This window comes from Capricornis sumatraensis, chromosome 16 (assembly GCF_032405125.1).
Source record: "Capricornis sumatraensis isolate serow.1 chromosome 16, serow.2, whole genome shotgun sequence".
Lineage (NCBI taxonomy): Eukaryota > Metazoa > Chordata > Mammalia > Artiodactyla > Bovidae > Capricornis > Capricornis sumatraensis.
In genome coordinates, this window is record NC_091084.1 from 42,256,127 (window position 1) to 42,280,022 (window position 23,896).

Below are 23,896 nucleotides of genomic sequence, written 5' to 3' on the forward strand. Positions count from 1 at the left end.
GCTGCTATAACAAACTGCCATGTACGAGGCGTCTTACAAACAACAGAACTTTATTTCTCACAATCCTAAGGGTCAGCATCTAAGATCAAGGCACCAGCATGGTTGTGTGCAGCTGATGCATTCTCACTGGGTCCTCACATGGTGGAAGCAGGCAGGGGCTCTCTCTGGAGCCCCTGTGATAAAGGCACTAACCTCTCTCTGATCACCTCACAAAGGCCCCACCCCCTAACACTGCCACTTCGGGGTTAGGATTTCAATATATAAATTTGGGAGAACACATTCATTCAGATAACAGTCCCATATAGGGAACTGCCTGGCAGGCTAGTGGTTAGGACTCCAAGCTTTCACTGCAGAAGGCCCACGTTCTATCCCTGGTCAAAAAACTAAGATCCCATAAACTGCATTGTATGGCCAAATCAAACAAAGAAACACCACAGTCCCAATACTTGCTACATTGTCTATGTACACTATTTGGTCTGAATTCAGATGGCTTATTCTAAAGATGGGACCATCAAGACCATATAAAGCCATCCCCTAATTCTGGCAGCAGAGAAAAGAGAGAAAAGAGGAAGGGCCCAGAAAAAGGAGAGACCATACATCAGCAAGTACAGACTTTCTGTACAGATTGACTTGGCCTCCAACTTACAGTAGTTTGAAATCTGTTCAAAGTAATAACAGTCAAGTATAAAGCAAAAGAGGAAATATAAATGGCTACACGCATGGAAAACGTCCAACCTCACCAGTAATCAGAGAAATTAAAAACAATTAAGGTTGTTCTCATTAATTAAATTATAATTACGAATGCAGAAAAGGATGTTGTTAAGCAGACACTTTCATAGACTACTGCTGGGAGCATATATTGGCATATCCCCTTTTGGTAATAACTACCAAGAAACTGAAAAGGTTTCATATTGTTTGACCCAGTAATTCCATTCTAGGAAATCTACCCTATGGAAATATTAAATATGGAAAAGCAATTAGACTAAAACTGTTCAACATCATACTTTTGTCATGGCAAATAAATGGAAATATACTGAACCGCATGACAGAAGGACTAGGTAGGTCATCTATAGTACATTAATCAGATGGAATATTATAATATCATAGTCATTAAAGACTAAATTCTTATATTCAAGAATTATTTATAGTGAACATCGTGACAGAAAATACAGTGAGAAAAAGAAATGTGAAGAAATGAAAAATAAAATTTTTTTAAATTCTGGAAAACATGCTAAAATGGAAACAGTGTCTAAGTCAATGCAATTTGCAGAGTGATTGATTCACAGGACAGCAGCAGTCTGTGAACTGTATGTTACCCTATCAGGAAAATAATTTTAGAGTGTGCATTTGGAAACTTTTAGCAATTTAGTATTGCTGCGACATCCAAGCACATGTCTCATGGAACTGTGAGTTGAACAGGGTGCAGACCAGCTTGAATGCTGTCAAACTGGGATGGAAGTTCCAGGTTACACAAGCTGCACAGTAGTCACACACAGTGGGACATCACAGTCCACAGTGGACTGGAAATACGAAAGAACTGGCCCTTCCTGTGGGCCACTGGTCTAGGTGATAGCACTGGGGATGATTTAGTCGTCCTCTTCTGTATTTTTCAAAATTGGTATAATGTTATATTGCTACGATAAGGAAAAAACAGTTTTTATTTTTTAAATGCAAGTAAAAAGAGGAAAATAAATGTCACTTAACTGTTATAACTTTGGAAAACTTTCCTACAGAAATATATAAACATATAGTGGGAGGCAGGAAGACACAGTGGTGAGGAAGATAAGATTTCAGAGCTGACAGTCTGGGTTTGAACCCTGAATCCACTACTCCATTATTTACCAGCCATGGGCCAGTAGCTTAACCTCTCCGTGCCTCGGTTGATTCATGCATAAAATGGGGATAATAATAGAACCTATCTCACGGTGACTCATAGGGTTTGGCAGAATTAAATGAGTCAACACACATGAGACCCTGGAACATAATAAGCTCTATATAAATGTTCACTCTTATTATTACAAATCATAGGCAGGGATGAGAGCTACAGCCAAAACATATTTCCCAATGTCTTATTTGCAAAATGGGTCAAAAGGAACAGTAGAAATAGTAGTCATAACAACAACTAATATTAAGTGCTTGTGTGCCAGGTCCCAAGCTAAGTTTCTGACATGAATCACCTTATCCATTATTAACAACATTAGAGATTGCTACTAAGTTCATCCCATCCTTTCTGCAGAGGGGAAAACTGAGGTTTAGAGAAATGAAGTGACTTGCCCAGGGTCACCAAGCTCATAGGTGTGTCTCCCTCTAGGGCACTGAGCTGGGCACAGGAGGACAGGGGTCCCCAGAGGCTTGACTGAGAGCCCTTTGAAAGCAGAAACACACTGTCTTGTTCCCAGGGGGAGCCAGGGTCACCAGCCTATTCAAGGACCAGGCCACAAGAAAAAGCCAGGACTCATTTTCAGCCCCCTCACTGGGTCCCCCTCAGCCAGGCCGGCTACCAGTGGCTGTGCTCCACAGCCTGGTCCGGGTATTGCTCTTAGGGAGTGACCTAAGCCCTGAGGAAGGCAGCTGTTGGAATGTGATGGGAGGATGCCGAGACTCGTGAGTCATTTCACTCCCCCTCCTCGCTGTGGTCCTGGATACAATTCATTACACTGGACTTTCTGCTCCTGGTTGGTTGGGGGTTGGTGGAGCAGTCATCCCTAAAAGGAAATCAATCTGTTAGCTGGTCCCATCTCTCCCTGCCGTAGGGGCTGGAGGCAGAAGGACACTGGCAGGACCCAGCTGTTTCCAGGTCTGGAGGGATTCAAGGAGGCTTGTGGGATGCTCAGCAAGACCCTGGCTTCAGTCATCCACTGGGGGATATTCTTCTGTAATTTTCTCCACCAATGAGAAATCTGGGCCCTCTACAGCATAGAGCATCCATTCCAGAAGAGTGTGAAATCTCTACATATTTATCCTGAAAGTTGAAGGGAGAAAACAAAAACCCTTCCCTCAGAGAACAGGGATAGGGGGCCTGGGAGTAGACAGTTAAGAACATACAGAATTTTGCCTTGAAATCCAGAACATTCTATCTATACCAGAAGTCTGAGAGCTAAAATTGTATGGCCAAGGAAAAGCATTTCCAATAAAACTACAGTTCAGGACAACTTTAGTTTTTCTTCCCAAGTATTTCCTTTTTAGTGAGCAATTTGGTAATAACCCAAAATTCAAACAGAACAAATTTTTGACTCAGCAATTTCACCTCTAAGAATTCACCCTACAAATAAACAGATACAGAATGTTTTCATTTGCAAGCCTATACAATGCAGCATTTGGAGTAGCAAAATACTACAAAAAAATTAAATGTCCATTGATAGGGAACTGCTTAAATGTTAACAGTGGCACATCCAGACAGTGCATAAAAATGTTTATTAAAAAAATAATAAATCCATATGTGAAAGATACTCAAGATAAATGAGTATGTGAAAAGTATAAACTGCTGAATGCTCTTTTGGAGAAGGCAATGGCACCCCACTCCAGTACTCTTGCCTGGAAAATCCCATGGATGGAGGAGCCAGGTAGGCTGCAGTCCATGGGGTCACTAAGAGTCGGATACGACTGAGCAACTTCACTTTCACTTTTCACTTTCATGCATTGGAGAAGGAAATGGCAACCCACTCCGGTGTTCTTGCCTGGAGAATCCCAGGGATGGGAGAGCCTGGTGGGCTGCCGTCTATGGGGTCGCACAGAGTCAGCCACGACTGAAGCGACTTAGCAGGAGCAGCAGCAACTGAATGCTCTTTCCAGCTATTCCAGGGAGAGTATAAACATATGCTTTATAAGACAATACCTGACACCACACTATCATCATCAGATACACTATTATCTCGAAAGCCTGAGAGCTGGAAAAGAAATGGGCCCTTCCTTACTTTCCAGTTCATATATTTCTTGCCTCTTTGAATTTTTTTATCATAAATATCTTTAGTTTAATATACACAGAAGCAATAATATCATCTGGCCATACATATGAGGTAAGTTCCATGGGAGACAAGACACAGATATCCCTATGGCCTTGACAGTGTCTGCCAGGGACTCATATATATGGAATGCCCCCTGGGGATCAGGCCCCACTTTAAACACTTTGCAAGTACCAGTTCGTTTAATCCTCATGACGCCTCTGTGAAGTGGGTACTAGTAACATCCCATTTCACAGATGAGGAAACTGGGGCTCAGAGAGACTCCCTGGTTACACACCCACTGTGTAGTAGGACCAGAGAGTCTGGCAGGCTCTAGAGCCAGAAACCTCCCGACTGGGTTGCCTCTTAATAAATGTTTGTTGAACAAAGAAATGGACAAACTAGAAAAGCTGCCACCACCTTTAAGGCCAGAGAAACTGTAAATCATTAGCCACTTACTATTGATACTGTTTTATTCATCACTGCTAATTATTATTATTGGCGAAAGAAAAACTATTCAGAAAAGTGAAAGTCGCTCAGTCGTGTCTGACTCTTTGCAACCTCATGACTGTAATCCAGTCCATGTAATTCCATGGACTGGAATTCTTTGATAAGAATACTGGAGGGGGTAGCCATTCCCTTTTCCAGGGGATCTTCCCGACCCAGGGATAGAATCTGGGTCTCCCACATTGCAGGAGGATTCTTTACCATCTGAGCCACGGAAGCTATGCAGAAAAAGCCAGTTGTTTTAGAGTGAGTGATGCACTGAATTTGAATATGAAGAAACAAATTATGCTCCCTGCTCTACCACCTAGCAGCTGAGAGACCTTGGACAAGTCACTTCACCTCTCTGAGCCCCAGTTTCCCCACCTGTAAAATGTACATGACAGGATCTCCTACGGTTTTTGCAAGGATTAAATGCAACATCATACATGAAAGCCCCTCTGTGCTGGACATACCTTGGATATGTGAAAAAACAGGAAAAGATGTTGAGGATGGAATAAACTATGCTCAGAGCACCGCCAAGCCAACCCTCATCTTTTTCAACCTGCTAAGTTTTTTAAGTGAGCTGAAAAACTTATTCATATATACACCAATGATCTGAGGAGAAAATCAGGGTTTTAATTGTTCTGGTCCTGCCTCTAGAATATTGATTTAGGACATTTAATACCATCTCCAAATGCCAGGCTTAATTTGCATCAAGTTGGAAGCCGGGTTGCTAAGCGGTAGATGTTGATTTTAGGCAGGGGCTTGGGAAGGCCAGCAGCCCACCTTCCTGCTGGCCCACGGCCAGCCAAGAGCTGGCTTCACCTGGGACTCCGGAGAACAGGCCGGCTGAGGCGGCGGCGTCTTTGATGGATTTTCACCGTTTAATTAAAGTGCAGCTGGGGCCTGGGGCCAAGCTGTACCTTTCAGCAAGATATTTATCACAGGCTGCACAAGCAGTCTGTGTATCTGAGGCCATTTGGCCAGGGCAGAGCCTGACTTTGACCTGGCCTCTCCTCATCCAGGAAGCCTGTGCTCCTGCCTTTTGGAGGCCCTGGGGCTCTTTTTCAGAAGCTCCATTCTCCAGACACTAAACCTTGCCTCCAGGTGTATCTCAAATTACAATTCCAACACCAGCCAATGGCTCCCAGAGCCCTGGAAGAGCTGCTCCACAAAACATCCCAGGCCGCTCAGCTGGTCTTCAGCAAACTCATTTAGTGCTCTGAGCCCACCCTCAGCACTTCATTTACCATCCGGGGACTGCAGAAAGTCCATTCATTAAAGTCTGATTCAAAGTCTCCTTTTTTATTGTAATTATTATGGAAAATTTCAAATAGACTCCAAAATGAGAGACTAGTACCACAATCCTCCACGGACTCATCACCATCCTAAAATTGGCAACTCATGGTCACTTCTCCACCAACACTGTATGATTTGAAGCAAATCCTAGATATTCGATCATGTTGTCCATAAACATTCAGGATGTATTTTGAAAATATAAGGAAGGAGTTTTTTTCTTTTTTAATATAGCCATCCTACAAATTAACAATGATTCCTTAGTGTCATCACATCCCCAGTGTTTACATTTTCCCCACTGTCTCATAAATGACTTAGAAAGTTTGGATCTTAGAAGCAAGATCCAAACACGGTTCTGGCTGGGTTTTGAATGGGACCTACAGTGTGTCTGGCTTCCTCATTTTCTTTTCCCTTCAGCCCCCACCTTGTACCATGGGGTTTTGTGTTAAGGGCCTTTCAGAGCCCAGAGACACTGCTTACTTATGTGGCCTTGGACACATAACCAGCTTCCTTGCCTGGAAAATGGGACCAGTAATAATTCCCTATCTCCTGGGTAATTGTGACAATTAAATAAAGCAGAACATGTAAAATGCATAGAGCCATGTCTGGAACAGAGCAAACACTCAATATCTGTTCTCATGGTTATTGTTTTCTGAAGATAGCAACTTTGACAGAATTCCCAAGCACAGCAACCAGGCAGCCACATACAGTTATAGGTGGGAAGAAAACTGAGAAAAAAACTGGTGCAGTCCACCACATTTTTCTCAGGCTTTGAGCCACTGTTCATGGTGAGGAGGTAGAATGTGCTGATGTAGAGTCAGTCTCTGGTCCCAAACTGCCAGGGTTCAAATCTCATGTCTTCCACTTGCTAGCAGTGGCATAATGACGGATACACTTGCCAAAGCTCATTTCCTTTCCCTCCGGGCAGACAACTCAGCTCTGTCTCATGGCCTCTCTCACATGGAGGTCTGGCCCCATAACTGAGTTCTGGCCAGCGGTAAGTGGACAGAAGTGATCATGTAGGTGTCTGACCCATAAAAACCTCCCACTGCAGTCCTATTCTCTCTCTCACCAACTGGGTGATTGATGAGGATTCAAAGAACCTGGAAGAGGCAGAGCCATAGGGGTAAGGGGTCTGGGATCACTGAATGACCGTGTGGAGGGCAATTCAGTCAAGAACGCTGCCATTGGGTTCTGTTATAAACAAGAAATACATTTTTACGATGTTAAGCTTCTGAGAAATGGGGGTTTATCTATTACCACTGCTAGTGGCAATGGCAACCCACTCCAGTACTCTTGCCTGGAAAATCCCATGGATGGCGGAGCCTGGTAGGCTGCAGTCCATGGGGTCACTAAGAGTCAGACACGACTGAGCGACTTCACTTTCACTTTTCACTTTCATGCATTGGAGAAGGAAATGGAAACCCACTCCAGTGTGCTTGCCTGGAGAATCCCAGGGATGGGGAAGCCTGGTGGGCTGCCGTCTATGAGGTCACACAGAGTCGGACAAGACTGAAGCAACTTAGCAGCAGCAGTGTTACCTTAAGTAGTACACTAGCCTTGACCTTGAGCAAGTTACCTGGCCTATCTGTCCCTTACTTTCCACATCTGTAAACAGGCAAAGATGCTAATAATACCCGTTTCATAGCGTTGTTACGAAGATCCAATAAGGTAATGTACGTAAAGCATCTACTGCATTCTCTGGCCCATAACAGCACAAAGCTCTTATGTAATTGTTGTCATTGTTATGTTAATATTATTATTTGAAAGTAATGTTGTAATACCAAGAATTTCCACATTTCACTTAAATGGACATGTTCTAAATCTTCGCTGGTTTTCTGGCATATTTTTTCTTTAACAATTTGGGGCTAAAATTGTATTCCAGCCAAACAATTTCTCATTTAATAATGCAAATCAGCGGTGTAATAGGATGATGACAATTTGCTTCACAGGAAATAGTTCAGGAATACAGTCATTCTGCAAGATGAAGATGCACCTAGTACAAGGTGCAGCATGTCTCCTGGGCTCCCAGCCAACATCTGAAACATGGGAGGGTGAGACTTTGCCAGGCTCCCCCTTTCTGCATGAGCAGGCAGAACTCCCATCCCGCTCAGGACAAAGGAGGTGTGCATTGAACTCCACGGAATTTTAAAAGCCTAAGTGCCCAGGAAGACCTACAAATGGCCAAAAAGCACGTGGAAAGAGGCTCGACGTCATTAGCCATTACGGAGATGCAAATAAAAACCACAATGAGACCCACCGGAAGGGCTACAGTCAAAAACACAGATAACAAGCAGGGCTGGCGAGGATGTGGAAGTATTAGATCCCTCATACACTGCTGGTGAACAGGTAAAGCGGTGCAACCTGGCAGTTCTTCAAAATGTTAAGCATAGAGTCAGCATAAATGCCAGCAATGGCACTCCTAGGTTTATACCCAAGAGAAATGAAAACATGCCCACACAAAAACTTAATCTGAAAATTGACAGCTACATTCTTCGTAATAGCCAAAAAACTACAAACCATGCAAATGTCTATCAACTGATGAATGGATAAAGAAAATGTAGCGTATCTACATAATAGAAAATTGTTTAGTCATGAAAAGGAATGAAGTGCTGATACAAGCTGCAACACGGATGGACTTTGAAAATAAGTGAAAAAAGTAAATCACAAAAGACCACATATCACAGAACTCCATTTCTATGAAATGCCCTGAACAGGCAAATCTGGAGAGACAGAATATATGATGGTTACCTGGGAGGAGGAGAATGGAGAGGAGAAGGGGAGAGATTGCTAACAGGTACAGGTTATCTTTTGGGGGTAGTGAGACTGTTCTAAACCGAACTGAACTGAATGTTCCAAAATTGTTTGTATCAATGGTTGTATAAGTTTGAATATACTAAAAACTACTGAGTTATACCACTTAAATGAGTTAATTGTATCTCAATAAAGCTGCAGTATTTTTTTGAAGTGCCCACTGTTTTACATAAACCAGACCACCTCTCCTCTGGACTCGAGCTGTCATCAGAAACCAGAGCACTTTCTCACCTCATCAGAAGCCTTTGAGAATTATGTGCCCTGTGTTAAAATCCAGGTGCATCTCTGTGCACAATTTACAATGCCATGACCCACACGTATTAATGAGTCCGAAGCTCAGGGGAGAGGTCACAGTAGCTTGGGCAGTTACCAGCACATCCAGGTAGGAGATGCAATCGTCATCCACACTTCCATGAAAACTGATGATCCAACACAACTGTCCAACCCTAGTGATACAAGCAAGGTGTGTTTGAAGTTTGATTTGTTTGGTTTTCGGGTTTTTTTCCATTTAAGAACATAAGCGAGACCATGAATCACACTTCCAAGAACCAGAAATGCTGAAAGGGCTAGGTAGCTGGGAGCCCAAATTACTTAAATTGATGTCGTATCATCTGAAAAGCTGACATTCAAGCCTCACAAACTGAACGACAATTGCTATCTATCTAATTCATGGCCCTGGACTCCTGTTTCCCACCGGCTCCAACACCAATTTAAGCAATTCTGAACTTTGATCTCCGCAGCAGAATGTCTCAGATTTATTGAAGTGTCAGGTCCCAATTGTGCTAACATCCACCCCTGGCAGGGCCATTACAAGGTGTGAAATCTGGGTGCCCCTCACCCCAGCCAAGTTCAGCACAGGAACAATCAGAAGGAATCAACCTGCCTCTCCTGACCATCATGGAAGCCTTGTAATTTACCATAATAACAGGTGTGGAGGAAAAGCAGGTGAAGGGATCATGCTGTTCTCCAGGCGCTTGGACACGCCCTGGAGGGGCTGCTGAGCCTTGCCACCCTCAGCCAAGAGGCAGCTGCTTCTCCTTGCAAGGGGCTACTTCGGGACTTGCCTGTATCCTGAGTTGTTTAAGGTGGAATTGTGTTACTCTTCTTCTGCCTTTTGCAAACAGCATCAAAACTGTCAGTTCCAACTGCCCCTGTTTCTCCCAACTGTCATCATTAACTAGCTGTCATCTGCAGCTCTACCCACCAGGGCTGGGAGCCCAAGATAGCTCAGCCTTATGTTAAGTCAGAAACCCCCTACCCTACCCCGAGAGGAAAGTTTATTTCCAAGCCTGGAGTCTAGGGGAGGTAAGTGAGGCAAAACCCAGGCGTCCTGTGAGCCTTGGCAGCCTCCCCCGCCTACCTCTACTCTGGGGGAGGTGGTGAACCCTGAGTCCACACCAAGCATTAGACTGTCTCTGCTCTTTACCTCCTCACCCACGGTCCTGACTAGCCTGTTTAAGTTCCTCCTGGAGGAGGGCATGGCAACCCACTCCAGTATTCTTCCCTGGAGAATTCCATGGACAGAGGAACCTGTGCACTACACTCCATGGGGTCACAAAGAGTCAGACATGACTGAGCGACTAACACAAGTTCCTCCAGCTTCCACTGCCAAGACCCTGAATCGCAGACCTGATCTGGATGAGCCTCCCTAATTCAGGACTCAGACACCCAGTGGATGCTAAGAATCTCTATATCCTGCCACCTTGGTGCCCACCACAACAGACCAGGAGTGCCCTTGCCCCTGAAACTGGGTGACTGGGCTTGCAGACCCTCTTCCTGAACTCCTCTCCCACTTCCCCTCCCCACAGGAAGCATTTCCCTCCCAGCACGCCCCGTAGCCAAAGTCACGTTGGCCAACACAAAAACTGCTTTAGGAATAATGGTTTTGAATGAAAAGTCAATGTACACTGCGACTGGCAGATTACCTATTCTGCCAATAAATGTTTCCTGGAAAAACACAAGTGCAGGGCCTGCTCCACAAAGCCCCTTAGGGTCACTGGGAGCCCTGCAACCTGAGTTTACGGCACTGAGGGAGCAGACAGGGGCTGGCAGCCTTGCCCGTTTATCACCCAGCATCCTCATCCCCAGGAGATCCGCTGCATCAACCCCGGCTCCTTGGTGTCAGGTTGTATTTCACAGCATAAAGAGGGGAGTTGCCTCTGGATTTTAAAAGCGATAAGGGGATGAGTGAAGAAAATAGGATATGACTCAGTGATGAAATAAATGCCCGCAATACATCACTACTAAGGGAGGGTGCCTGCCTCCACAAGTGACTCCCAGAAATACCCCCTAGGGTGGTAGGTGTGATAATTACGTGCTCCAACTGGCTCCGATCCATTCTTAGGAGATGAAATGGGACACCTGACTACTGCCTTCTGTGCAGATTGAGGATACAACCCCAGAGGCAACAGCCAGGCCCATTCTGTCAAAATCCAACCTGAAACTCAGAAGGCTCCCAAATCCCATCCCTTCTCTTGCCAGCCTATGGGTTTCTTCCTTTGGCATCTTGAAGCACTGTATCTCCTAAGGGGTCCTTCAACCCCAACTCAATGCTGTAGCATTTAGCCCACTGTCTTGATTTCTTCCCATCTGTCTGTGGCCACCAAATTGGGGGTGAGGGGGCAAGTCCAAGAATTCAGAGATTAGGAGGTAAGAGGAAGTAATCAAGGGAAGGAGGGACTTCTTAAACAAACCTCCACTGGGTCTCACAGAAGCCTAGGGAGAACTCAGAGTAGGGTAGGAAGTGACAGCTCTGACTTCAAGGATGACTATTCCCAAGGCAGCCCCTCCTCGGGTCGTGTTAGAAGGACCAGCACTGAGGCTGAGGGCCAGGCCATAAAAGCATAAAGAATGGCCATAAGAGAATGTTGTGAAATGAAGACCTGCCTCTAGCAGAGCTTACCTTGTACATGTTAGTGGCCAGGCTGGAAATCTGTGCTCTCCTGACCCATTACTCTCCCATCCCACCCCACCCCACCCTACCAGTGACCGGTCCTCCCAGGACCAGAATATTTCAGCCTAACAATGTTGGTTTCACTTTCAAGCAAACTACCAGGAAGACCACCAGATCCAAAAGCAGTCATGTCACCTGGTTACCAATTATAAGTTGGTTATCAAGTCAACTGTTACCATTTGACCCTGTAATTATATTTCTGGGGCTCCAGGCAAAAAAATTATTCTGAATATTTTTTTTTTAATTTATGCATTATTTCTAGAAAAATTTAAAAAAGCACCAAAAGAAATGATTAAATAAGCAATAGGACATTCACTATTATGAATGCAATATTATGCACCAATTAAAAGCATGTTTAATAAAATCTAATAAGATGAAAAATATTTATAATAAATTAAAATAAAGATACAGAATTTTTATCTATATAATAAAGACGGTATGGGCTTTCACGGGGTCACAAGAGAGTCAGACATGACTGAGTGACTAAACAACAGAAATGGCACAGTTACAATTATAAAAAAGAAAAAATTTATAAAGAAAAAAATAGAAAAAATAAACCAAAATCCTAATGATTGCTTTTGAGAATTAGAACATTGCATGATTGTTTTCTCTATTTTCCCATAAATCCCATAAGCACAGGTTAATTTTATAATGGAGAAGAAAAAAAATAACTTTTATTTAAAAAGTCAGGAGCTAAGTAATTTGGTTTCTTCTCCCTTTCCCCAAGAGAGTGTGCGGTAGTTAAGGATATTTCAGTTTAATATCTGTTTAATATCAGTTTAAACTGATTAAGCTCACTGCTTCTTCCATCCATGGCCTAGCCATTTCCCTAAGGCTGGTTGGAAGGAAAGCCAACGACGCTAGTCACGAGTGGGTTTCTCTAAGGCTGCAGCAGGCAGGTATGTTCAGAGAAAACAGGATCATCACTTAGAAATGCTAATAGAGCCAGATTGATCGCACACCACACAGACAGCTGTCCCAGGCCTGAACGAGGTGGCAGTGACTGTGATTGGGAGTGAGGCTGGGCTCAGGGAGGTTCCTTCTCCTGGTGGGCTGGAGTCAGGAGTTGTTGTGCTAGCGCTCCCTTGCTGAGAAGCAGTGATAGAGGCAGGGCCTGGCTGATTTTCAGATTTCCTGAGTTCTCATTTAGTGAGTAAATGAAGCTAGAAGGGACAAACAGGGTGATGGCACGGGGCTGACTCGGGGGAATGAAAGGGATTCTGAATCTCCCTTGCAAGAGCTTCTGTCTGAACATTGCTCTCATCTTCCCCAAATTGCAAATAGGCTATTTCTTCTCTGGTCTTTCTTCCTTTAAGCACTTTAACATGAACATGTGAAATGTCATTTCCACAAAGCAAGCTTTTCTGTATGAAAACAAAGAACACTGGCCTGTCACCACCCTTGACCAGTGGGCCTCCTCTCAGGCTCCCTGCTGCCACCGACCAATCCATGCCCACTGGTTCTCGGACCCACTCTTCCAGTCTCAGGGGCCTTTGTGTGTTTGTGAAATAACAGAGCTAAGTGATGTTTTCCCACAAAAGGGTAAAGAGATTCCTGAGGGGAGGGAGGAGGCTGTTTTCTAAGCTCCCTCCCCCTGGCCCCTGCCCACCCCCCAGCACACGGCAAGAAGTAAAGGCCTGGGTGGAATCAGAGCACCAGAAGAGCCATCAAAGCTTAGAGCAGAGTTCAGAGTAACCTGGGCATCTTATTCCCACTGACAGTTCAGGGAGTTAGCACGGTTTTACAGAGCGCCTGTTAAGTGCCAATGCTGTGCCGGGCACGTGGGGTACAATATGAGCAGCATAAACAACGCCTGCCCTCTGGAGTCTACAGAGAAGAGAGAAAAGAAAGAATGAGGCCACCTTGTCCTGCAGGCCTGGTCCTCAGGGAAAGGCCCTCATCTGGGCTTCCCACTGACTGCAAAGCTAGAGAACATATTGAACATGTAACAGAACATTTACATTTTTAAAGGATGCTACTTTTATTTTGAAACATATTTTTGAAGTCTTTTATTATTAAAATTGTCATAACTTTCCCCAACTGTGTTCTTTTTGTCTATAGGATTTCATCTCTCCTCCTGTACTAATGGCTAAAACAAAATTATGAACTGCACTTGTTAACCAAATGGAGATATTCCCTGAGACAAGGAGACAGATTCCTAATATGGAGGTGTCCTTGGGCTGCGGCCCACTTATCCTGGTTTCCATCTCCTCCTCCCGACACAGAGGTGCCTTCATTAGTGGAGGAAAGAAAGAGGTCTTTGTGATGATGTCACTCCCAGACCACCCGACATAGACAATAAATGAACAATGAATTTGAGAGAAGCCTGGTGAAATGAGAGCTCAGAAGTCATCAAATACCAGACCTGCAAGGGGCTGAAAAGGTTACTTAGCCTAATTACTTATGTTAGAAATGAGCAAAGGGGAAGAGACTTGTCTAAGATTACACAGCCAGTTCGTGGTGGGCTGTTTTCACCAAGAAAAATAGGGAGAAATTCATTCCAGAGAAATTGCAATATCATTATGTGTTAAATGCTATAGCAGGCAGGACAGGCACAGGAACACTCATCACAGTGTGACATGCACAGCCACAAAGGTGGCAATGCAGCGTGCCATCGTACACAGGCAAGGTAGTATGGAATCACAGAGAAGGAAGTATCTCACTCTTCCTATTGGATCTATAGCAGGCCTCAAGCAGGATGGGATATCTGAGTTGGGTCTCAATGACTGAATAGGAAATTGTTGCATAGAGAAGGGAAGAAGGTCATTCCAGAAACATGGAACAGCATGTATAAAGGTGCAAACACGTGGAAGAACATGACGTGTTTGGGGGATGAAGAGCAGTTTCAAATGGCTAAACCGGAAACTTCCTGAAAAGGAAATTAAGAAGACTAAGACAAAGAAGGTAGACCACAGAGCAACTGTGAAGGACTTAATGCCATGCTAAGGACTCTGTTGGGGAGATTTTATCTTTGTGCTTAAAAATAAAACAACATATGAGCAAAAGGATGATGCGTGGATTGAACAAAAAAGGACCAGAGACAGGGAGACTAGCGGGGTGGATACGGCAATACTTTAGGTGGAAACTAAAGATGCTCAAATTTAACAAAATATGCAGTCCCGAAGAAGACAATGAGGTCTGAATTAAAACAGAAATATTTGGCTGGCAGTATCAGCAGGATTGATGAGATGATTGGATGTGGGGATGAAACAGAGCAGAGGCAGGCGAGCTACTGCCATGGCCACATCCAGCCTCCACCCGAGTCTGCACAGCCCCGGGACAACAAATGAGTCTCACGTTTTATAAGTGACCGAAAAAGGACAAAAGAGGACTATTTTGTGACATAAGTATGTGAAATCCATAATTTATGAAATCATGAATTATGAAAAATATGAATTAATATTATGAAATGTGAAACTTCAGTGTCCATAACTATATTTTTATTGAAACACACCACACTTGTTCATTTACCTATCATCTGTGGCCTCAAAGGCAGAGCTGAATAGAGACCAGAGGGCCAGCAACGTCTAAAATATTTACCATCTGCCTCTTAAAAAAAAAGATGCTGACCTCTGAAACAGAGGACGACTGCCACATTTCCACCTCAGCTGGTAGAATGGTGAGAGACCGGCAGCAGATCTGGGCAAGTGGGACACACAACAATTCCATCACGGGCATGCCGAGTCTCAGCATCCCGGACACAGCCAGGAGACAGGGGGAAGACGAATCTGGATACGCACGAAAGATCTGGAGTGGAGATGTGGATTGGGAACCATCCATTGGCAGGTGGTTGCCAAAACCATGGGATTAGGTAAGAGAATCCATGGAGGGGAAAACAGAAAGAAAGGGCAAAGCAGCTCCCCCGGGAAATGCTACTGAGAGGGAAACAAATACTGAAAGCCTGAAAAGGAGTCCAAAAAAATAAAATAAAATAAAATAAAGGCACAGGGAACAATTCACTGTGGATAAGATCAAGAAGGAGAGAATTGTAAGGGAAAGAAAAAGTTGAATAATACGAATGCCACCAAGAGCCCAAGTAGAATGAGGATTGACAAGGAGGCAGTGGATTCTGGAGACATTAGTCAGTGAAGTGTTCAATTCAGTCGCTCAGTCGTGTCCGACTGTTTGCAACCTAGTGGACAGCAGCACACCAGGCTTCCCTGTCCATCACCAACTCCTGGAGCTTGCTCAAACTCATGTCCATCGAGTCGGTGATGCCATCCAACCATCTCATCCTCTATCATCCCCCTCTCCTCCTGCCCTCAATCTTTCCCAGCATCAGGGTCTTTTCCAACGAGTCAGTTCTTTGCATCAGGTGGCCAAAGTATTGGAGTTTCAGCTTCAGCATCAGTCCTTCCAATGAATATTCAGGACTGATTCCTTTAGGATGGACTGGTTTGATCTCCTTGCAGTGCAAGGCTCCAACACCACAGTTCAAAAGCATCAATTCAGTGAAGTGTAAATCATGGAAATAAATTCTCCAATCAACTTCTAGGAGTCCATGCCTTCCCAGTTTCCCTCCTATCATGCTGGCCACTCCTTTCCAGCCTCTCTCGCTGGTTCCTCTGCATTGCCCACCTGCTACACATTGGAGAGTCCTTAGACCTCTTGTATGTCCCATGCTCCTTTGATGATCCCATTCACTCTCCTGGCTTTAAATACACCTACACAGTGTCTCCAGCCCAGATCCTTCTCCAGACTAGACTCCTAAAACCAGCTGTGAACTCAATATGGCCTCTGGGAAATCCAAGAGGCACCTCGAATTAAATAGATCCAACACAGAGGCCTGCCCTTTCTTTCCAAACCAGCTCTTCCTGTAGAATTCTCCAACTCAGCTAAGTCAGTTCCACCTTTCCAGTTGTTCAAACTCAAACCCTGGAGTCATCTTGATTCTACTCTCTCATCTTCCTTCCAGTGTTTCAATAAATCCTATCCACTATATCTTCAAACTATATCCAGAACTGAATGATCACCCCTCCACTGTACCACTCAGCACCAGACCACCACATCTTAGCTGGATCACTACAGGGGCCTGATAGATCATCTCCCTGCTGCCACCCTGCCCCCTTAGCCACTTATCACCATCAGAGTCATCTTGTTAAAACAGAAGCATGATCACGCTATTCCTCAGCACAAAAAATCTCTAAGACCTTCCCATGTCACTCTGAGTAAAGGCCTCCAGGACCCTACACAGCCCTTCACTCTAAGTACCCCTGAGACCTCACCACGTTCCACAGTTGTCCTCAACACACCAGGCCCACTGCCATCTCAGGGTCTTGGCATCGGCCATTCCCTCCCCTGCAGTGCTCTTCTCCGAGATACACATACGGCTCTCACTCACTTCCTCAGGACTTTACCCGAGTAAACCCTTCTTGGTGAGGCCTTCTCTAGCCACCCTACTTAAAACTGCCAGCCATCCCCCCTCCCTCACCCCACAACACTCCATCTCCCTTTTCCCTGCTTTATTTTGCTCTACGGCACTAATCACCATTATAACACACAAAGTTTATCCACTCACTATCTTGTTTGTGATCTGTCTTCCCTATTAGAAGGCAAGCTTGTGAGGGCAGGGATTTTTGTGTGTTCTTTCTCTGTCATACCCCAGTACCTAGCGCAATGCCTGGAACATGGTAGGCAACTCAATATATAATTGGTGAAAGAATGGGTATAGGGCACCAGGAAGTGACTAGGAGCTAAGAAAAGGGAAGCCGGTACAGATGGCTCTTCCAAGGCCTCTGCTGAGCACCTTGAGAGGAAACCAACATCGGGAGAGTGTCCACAAATGGCAAAGACTCAAGCACACTTGCAGATGTTAGGGGGATTAAGCAGTATGAAAAAGACTGGGGGTATGAGAGAAAGGGTAGGGCTGCACTGAGTCTGGGAAGAATGGAAATGAAGTGCCTCCTGAGCAAGGGAAGAAGGGATCTCCTTGGAAGGGACGAAGACAGGAGGAACAGGAAAGGAAAGGTTTAGATATAGATGGGACTGGGGGGTAGGGGGTGTGAAGAAAATTCAAAAAGTTCTGGCACTTAAATTTTTTTCTCAAGGGGCATTAGCTATTATTTATATTATTTTCATAAGAGTGGTATCAGAGGAGAAATTTGCAAGCACAATGCCTGTTTGTCTTACCAGAAAGGGACAAGTTACATGGGAGCATGCAATGCAGAGAGCTTTTTGTAACACTCTGGGAAAATGGCAAAGCAATGCTAACATATTTCCTTAACAAAAATTGTGGACGAAGGGGGTGTGTCTAGATCTGGCACTGAATTTTCTATCTCAAAGTCTGGGGGAGAGACTGAGTGACAAGGGTTTAAACAGGTCTGTTGGAAAATGAGGATGCAAGCTGATTAGGAGAGAAGGGTTGCTCAGCAATACTGAGACTTCCTCTCATGCTAGAAACCAAACATCTACTTCCCCAGTTACACTGGAAAGATAACGGGAGCCAAAATGGTACAGTCTGGGCATCAGACAAAATATAAAAACTCTAAGGATAATAAATAAGTGGATAAAATAAAGGAATAACCATTGCTGCCGGACTAATTTAGGGCACCTTCAGCTGGCAGATACCATTCAGGATGGTGTTCTTGGAAAGAGCAAGTCTTGAAGACAGATCTGGAGGAAGGAAGGTGAATGGTGACCCTTTGGCAAGTAGACTCTGAAAGGCGAACCTAAGAACCTACACAGAAGGTTCTTTACCACGTTAGTTTTAAAATCGCAACTAATTTGTTCCTGTGTTTCCTGTAGGGACTCGGACTGAAACTGAAAAGCCAGGAAACCAGAGGGCCATGAAGTTCATCTGCAAGAACCAGCTACAGGAAAAGAGGATGTTTGGAAGGGTCAAGGGATCCCACAAAGCAGGTCCACTTGGAGAAAGTGAAGAGCCACCATCCCACTCCTCCTGGCTGCATGAACAGAACAGTAGCAGATACAGAGAAACCAACTTTGGGCTCAATATAAAGTAAACTTTTCTAAAGAGTTGGCAAAGTGGGGTGAGCACTTCTGATAGGTCACGAGCTTCAGTAACTCTGAGTTGCCCAGTCTCAAGCTGGAGAGCCCATATTGAAAACGCCATAGGAAAGTTACAGGGATAGCCTAGAAAAGCACTCCCGAAGCCACATGTATTGCACAATATATATGTGGCTCACCGGTAAAGAATCAGCCTGGCAAGGCAGAAGACACAGGTTCGATCCCTGGGTCGGGAAGATCCCTTGGAGAAGGAAATGGCAACCCACTCCAGTATTCTTGCTTGGGAAATCCCATGGACAGAGGAGCCTGGCAGGTTATAGTTCATGGGGTCACGAAGTCAGATACAACTTAGCAACTATACAACAACAAAAGCACACTATTCCACAGTGGCTTACCAAAGTAACCACACTTTGGAGGAAACATTTTTAGGGATGTGTTTTGCTGCTTCTCAATTCAATATAGAGAATCAGAAGTCTAGTTCTCTGTGTCATGTTTGATAATTCTCCACTGAGTTTTCATGGTTTAAGATAAGTCAGGAATATGAAACTTATTTTACATATCACCATCACTAATTTAAAAAGGTTTATTCCCAAACCACAGAGGAGTCTGGAAAAAAAAAAAATTTTTTTTTTAACTAAGCAACTTCTACCTACACACCCATCATTAGGCCTTTTCCCAAACCGTCACTTCATTGCTCAAAACAACAATCAGGGTGCTACATATAACAAATATTGGAGAGGATGTGAAGAAAAGGGAAACCTCGTACACTGCTGGTGGCTATGTAAATTGGTGCGGCCACTTTAGAAAACAGCATGGTGGAGGTTAAGAAGCTAAGGCAGGACTGACTCTTTTGGACTGTGTAGCCCAGCAGGGCTTCTTTGTCCATGGGATTTCCCAGGCAAGAATAATGGAGTGGGTTGCCATTTCCTCCTCCAGGGGATCTTCCCTGCACTGCACCTCCAGCATTGGAAGGCGGAGTCTTTACCACTGAACCACCTGGGAAGCCCCAGAGAGGAAAGGAGGAAGGACAAATAAGAGGTATGGGATTAACAGATACAAACAATTACATATAGACAAGCAACAAAGACATACTGTATAGCACAGGGAAATATACCTCCTATCTTGAAGTAACCTATAACGGAATATAATCTGCAGAAATACTTAATCACTATCCTGTACACACGAAACTAACACAGTATTGTAAATCAACTATACTTCAATTAAGAAAAAAAAACAGGATGTAAAATCTGCCCACAGGACAAAATATTTTACATGTAAACTGTCCTGGAAAAAAAGTAAGTTCTCCTCAATTCACCCTGATGGGAAAAAGGAAATGGTTTTTGCAAGAGGCCTTAACTCTAGAGTTCACAGAAGGCTCAGAGCCCAGGATGCTACAGTGTGTGTGTGTCTAATCGAGGTTTCCTCCTAGGGTGCGAGTTTATCATCTTTCACAAGGTGGGACCACTCACTGATGACTGCCACCGCCCCACTCAGTCATTCAGCAAACATTTGGTGTTGGTCTACACATTTACAGAGCCCGGCTTAGCCCTGGGGACGGACTAGAGCTCCAGGAGGCCAAGGCTGCAACCGCACACTAGGAAACGATCTGATTTCAAAGACCAATGAAGGCAAAAAGTGAGAGTGACGGCGCCCAGAAAAGTTTCAGCAGAAACTTGGGAACTGCCAGCCTTCGGCGCGGAGAAGGCGGGGACTTCGGGCCTAGGGGAGGCCGCCGCCTCCGGGCTGGAGGGCCCGGCCGCCTCCTCGGCCCCTGGCCCAGTGCGGGCGCCTCCTGATCCCAGGCCCGGGCTGCCCCACCCGACCGCCTCGGGGCCCGGGAGGGCAAGCGCCCAGGCGACAGCGAGCCAGGCGGCGGCGAGGACTGGCCCCGCGAGACGTTCCCGGGCAGCGCGCGCCCGCGCCACCGCGCGCCCCCCTCCCCGGCGCCGGGCACCCGCGGCGCGCTCACGCCCAGCCCCCGGAGCTCCGGCCCCTAGCTTCCCGGCCCAGCCCGGGCCGCACTCACCCTCCTTGGCTTTCTTCCTCCGGGCCAGAGTCCCTCCGAGTTTCCCCAAGAAGGAGTCATCTTTCTTTCGGGACGGGGGCGACTTGGGAGTGGGGGACTTGGGGACAGACGGCGACTTCTGCGGGGACGTGGCCATGGCGGCAGAGCGGGCGGCCGCGGGCCGGTCGGGACGCGGAGCTGGCGCTGGGCGGACGCGGCGGGACTGAGGCTGCGGCTTTCCAAACGGAAGCGGAATTATTCCAAGCATTCAAGGCAGCTCACGCTCGCCTTTCCCTTCCCTCTCTCCCTCGCTCGCGCCGCCCTCCGCCCTGCAAGGAGCTGAGCGCTCGGGGCCCGCGCCCGCCGCCGCTGGGAGTAGGGAGGATGCCCCAGACCTGCGCCTGGCAGGACGTGGGGTCTCATCTGTTTCGCTGTGTGTGAGCCTCCGGCCTGGGAGCCTTGGAGCCTGGAGGCCGCTCTTCCCCTGCTCTGCACTCGGCACACATCCTCGCTCCAACGCCGAGTTCAGTGATTGCTGAACCGACCCCACCTGCTACTCTGCCTCCCGCTGATTTGGCCCGGCTGCTTGGTGAGGAGCTCGCTTTTCACCTGCTGCATTTCTAACTGTAGTTATTGGGCCCATCTCTTGTGCCCAAGAAAAAGAATGAGCTTGCTCTGGAAAGAAAGAGAGTGAACCGAAATGTATTCGGGCCCTACCCGAACAACACATCCAGCTATCAACCTCCTCTTCAACCCCATTCTAGAGTGAGAAGTCTGAAGTTCATGAGCACTCGTCAACACCTAGAGGCATCCATGTTTCTAGCAGTTCAGTGGCTTGTTCAAAGGAGGATCCCAAATGTAGGTGGAAATATGAATTGGAAGATGTGGTTGTCGGCTCCTGTGGGGGCTCCAACTCGCCCCCCCCCCCAAACTTATGTTGCCTAATTAAAAGCAACAGTGCCAACCACACTCATTTGGGCTAACGGGGTGGGGGGTGGGGCACAAATGTCCCCATTTCAAGGACTCTTGCTGGAAATGATTAAAGGCACGTTTTATAGTGCTTGGCCAAGCTGAGGTTCGCACTTAGACTCCCCTACCTGAATCTGACACACACACACCCCCACACACACACACCCCACCCACACACACCCTCCTCCCCCTCCCACCAAATACACCCCCACCCACTCATACTGTTTCCTCCAAGTAGCTACAGCTGATTGATGCTGAGTGATGACATGATACAAAGGGCCCTAATGCTTGATTGGAGAACAGCCAATCAGATAGACCACATCAAGAACCTGATCCAAGCTAAACACTGTTGTCAGAAGTCCAGCACTTAGTGATGATTGTGCAGACTCCAGATTGGGGGGCATCCATTTTTTAGCCACAGGGAGGCTGATGCCTGGACTTCCCAGGTGGCACTAGTGGTAAAGAACCCGCCTGCCAATGCTGGAGACATAAGAGGCAGGTTCAGTCTCTGGGTTGGGAAGATCCTCTGGAGGAGGACATGGCAACCCACTCCAGTATTCTTGCCTGGAGAATCCCATGGACAAAGGAGCCCGGCGGGCCACAATCTGTGGGGTCATAATGAGTCGGACACGACTGAAGTGACTTAGCTCTCACTCATACTGATGAGTAGAGAAGCAAAACAATGGAACAAATAAGTGTGTTGGAGAAACCTTGTGGTCTGAATAATGAAGAACCTTGGGAGTAGCTGCCTGGACTTAGAACCTCTTTCAAGGGCCTACCTGTAGTTCTCAGGAGGAACACTTCTGCTTCCTTCCTAGGACATGCTCCTAAAGCCTTGTAATAACCCATCTGCCTGTGCTTGAGCCGATTAACAATTCCTGAGAACATAAATTTAACAAGGTGGCCCACAGATTCTCAGTGTTCTTCTTGTCTTTGCTTAAGAGTCATAATTTTACCTGTTTTGAAAATTATACTTTATCTGTTTCCTCTTATCTAGTAGATACTGCTAGATGACTGAGCTTCTTCAGAGCCCACCATAGGAAATGACTGCAGTCTGATGGCTGCTAGAAGACAGGTATTCTTTTCTTCCTGAGTTCCCTTAGGGCTCTCCCTCTCACCATCTGTGTGGCTACAGCTGCTGGTGACTGTGACATCCTTGTTTAATGATATGGCAGAAAGTATTCCATTTCTCAAGATCTCCAAATGCTCCCCGGTGGTCTAGTGGTAAGGATTTGACAATCTCAACATCTCCAGAATCTACTCTCCATCCTTGAAACTCTTAACAAGGAATCATGAGACACACAGGTCAACAGCTGTGATATCATGGACAAATTTACTTCCATTTCTGAGTCTCTTTCTTTATCTACAGAATGATGTGGTAGAAGAGCATAATGGTTCCCAAATCTGACTGTGCTCTAGAAATTCTGATTCGGTACATCTGAAGTGAAACCAGGGATGGGGTTTGTTTTTTTTAAGTAGGGATTAATTACATCAGGGGATTTTGATGTAGTTGATTCAGGTACTGATGTTCGGGCATCTAGAATCACTTTCAACTCAAAAGTTTTATGGTTCTCTATTCTTCATCAACTGCTAATCTCTGCATGCAGGGCTTAAGTTCTAAATACAACATGCTCAGATTTGTACATGGAGATCTCGTAACTGCTCATGCATGCGTTTGTATATAGAATCCTCTTTGGTAATTTTTATGCATACTGAGGTTTGGAAATGACTGAGCAAGACTAAATGGAGAAACAAAGAAAAGTTTTGATTGTTGGATGCTTGCTCCCAGGAGATACCAGCAAAATAAGCTATAAAGCAAAACTGAGTTCATTGATGCGATGGTAAGGAGAGTCCCACTTGGTGGAGTCTTAGTAGCATCTTGGACTGAGGAAGAGCAGAGTAGGGATATTTATAAGTTTTGATATCTGGTTTAAGTCAGATCATTCAATGAGGGTTCAGTTCAGTTCATTTCAGTTCAGTTGCTCAGTCGTGTCCAGCTCTCTGCAACCCCATGAATTGCAGCACACCAGGCCTCCCTGTCCATCCCCAACTCCTGGAGTTCACTCAAACCCATGTCCATCGAGTCGGTGATGCCATCCAGCCATCTCATCCTCTGTCGTCCCCTTCTCCTCCTGCCCTCAGTCTTTCCCAGCATCAGGGTCTTTTCCAATGAGTCAGCTCTTCGCATGAGGTGGCCAAAGTATTGGAGTTTCAGCTTCAGCATCAGTCCTTCCAGTGAACACCCAGGACTGATCTCCTAGAATGGACTGGTTGGATCTCCTTGCAGTCGAATGGACTCTCAAGAGTCTTCTCCAACACCACAGTTCAAAGGCATCAATTCTTCGGCACTCAGCTTTCTTCACAGTCCAACTCACAGTCCAACTTCACAGTCCAACATCTATACATGACCACAGGAAAAACCATAGCCTTGACTAGACGGACCTTTGTTGGCAAAGTAATGTCTCT

General features: G+C 45.7%; 1 protein-coding gene across 1 annotated transcript in view; it reads right to left on the reverse strand.

Annotated features, from left to right (window-relative positions):
- Positions 1 to 20,658, reverse strand: part of PARVA (parvin alpha) — a 168,097-nt gene extending 147,439 nt beyond the window's left edge. The window contains exon 1 of the mRNA XM_068989329.1: positions 20,483 to 20,658. Within this exon, the coding sequence (XP_068845430.1) occupies positions 20,483 to 20,618 (136 nt within the window). The 5' untranslated portion in view covers positions 20,619 to 20,658. The remainder of the gene's footprint in view (positions 1 to 20,482) is intronic.
- Between the last annotated feature and the right edge of the window lie 3,238 nt (positions 20,659 to 23,896).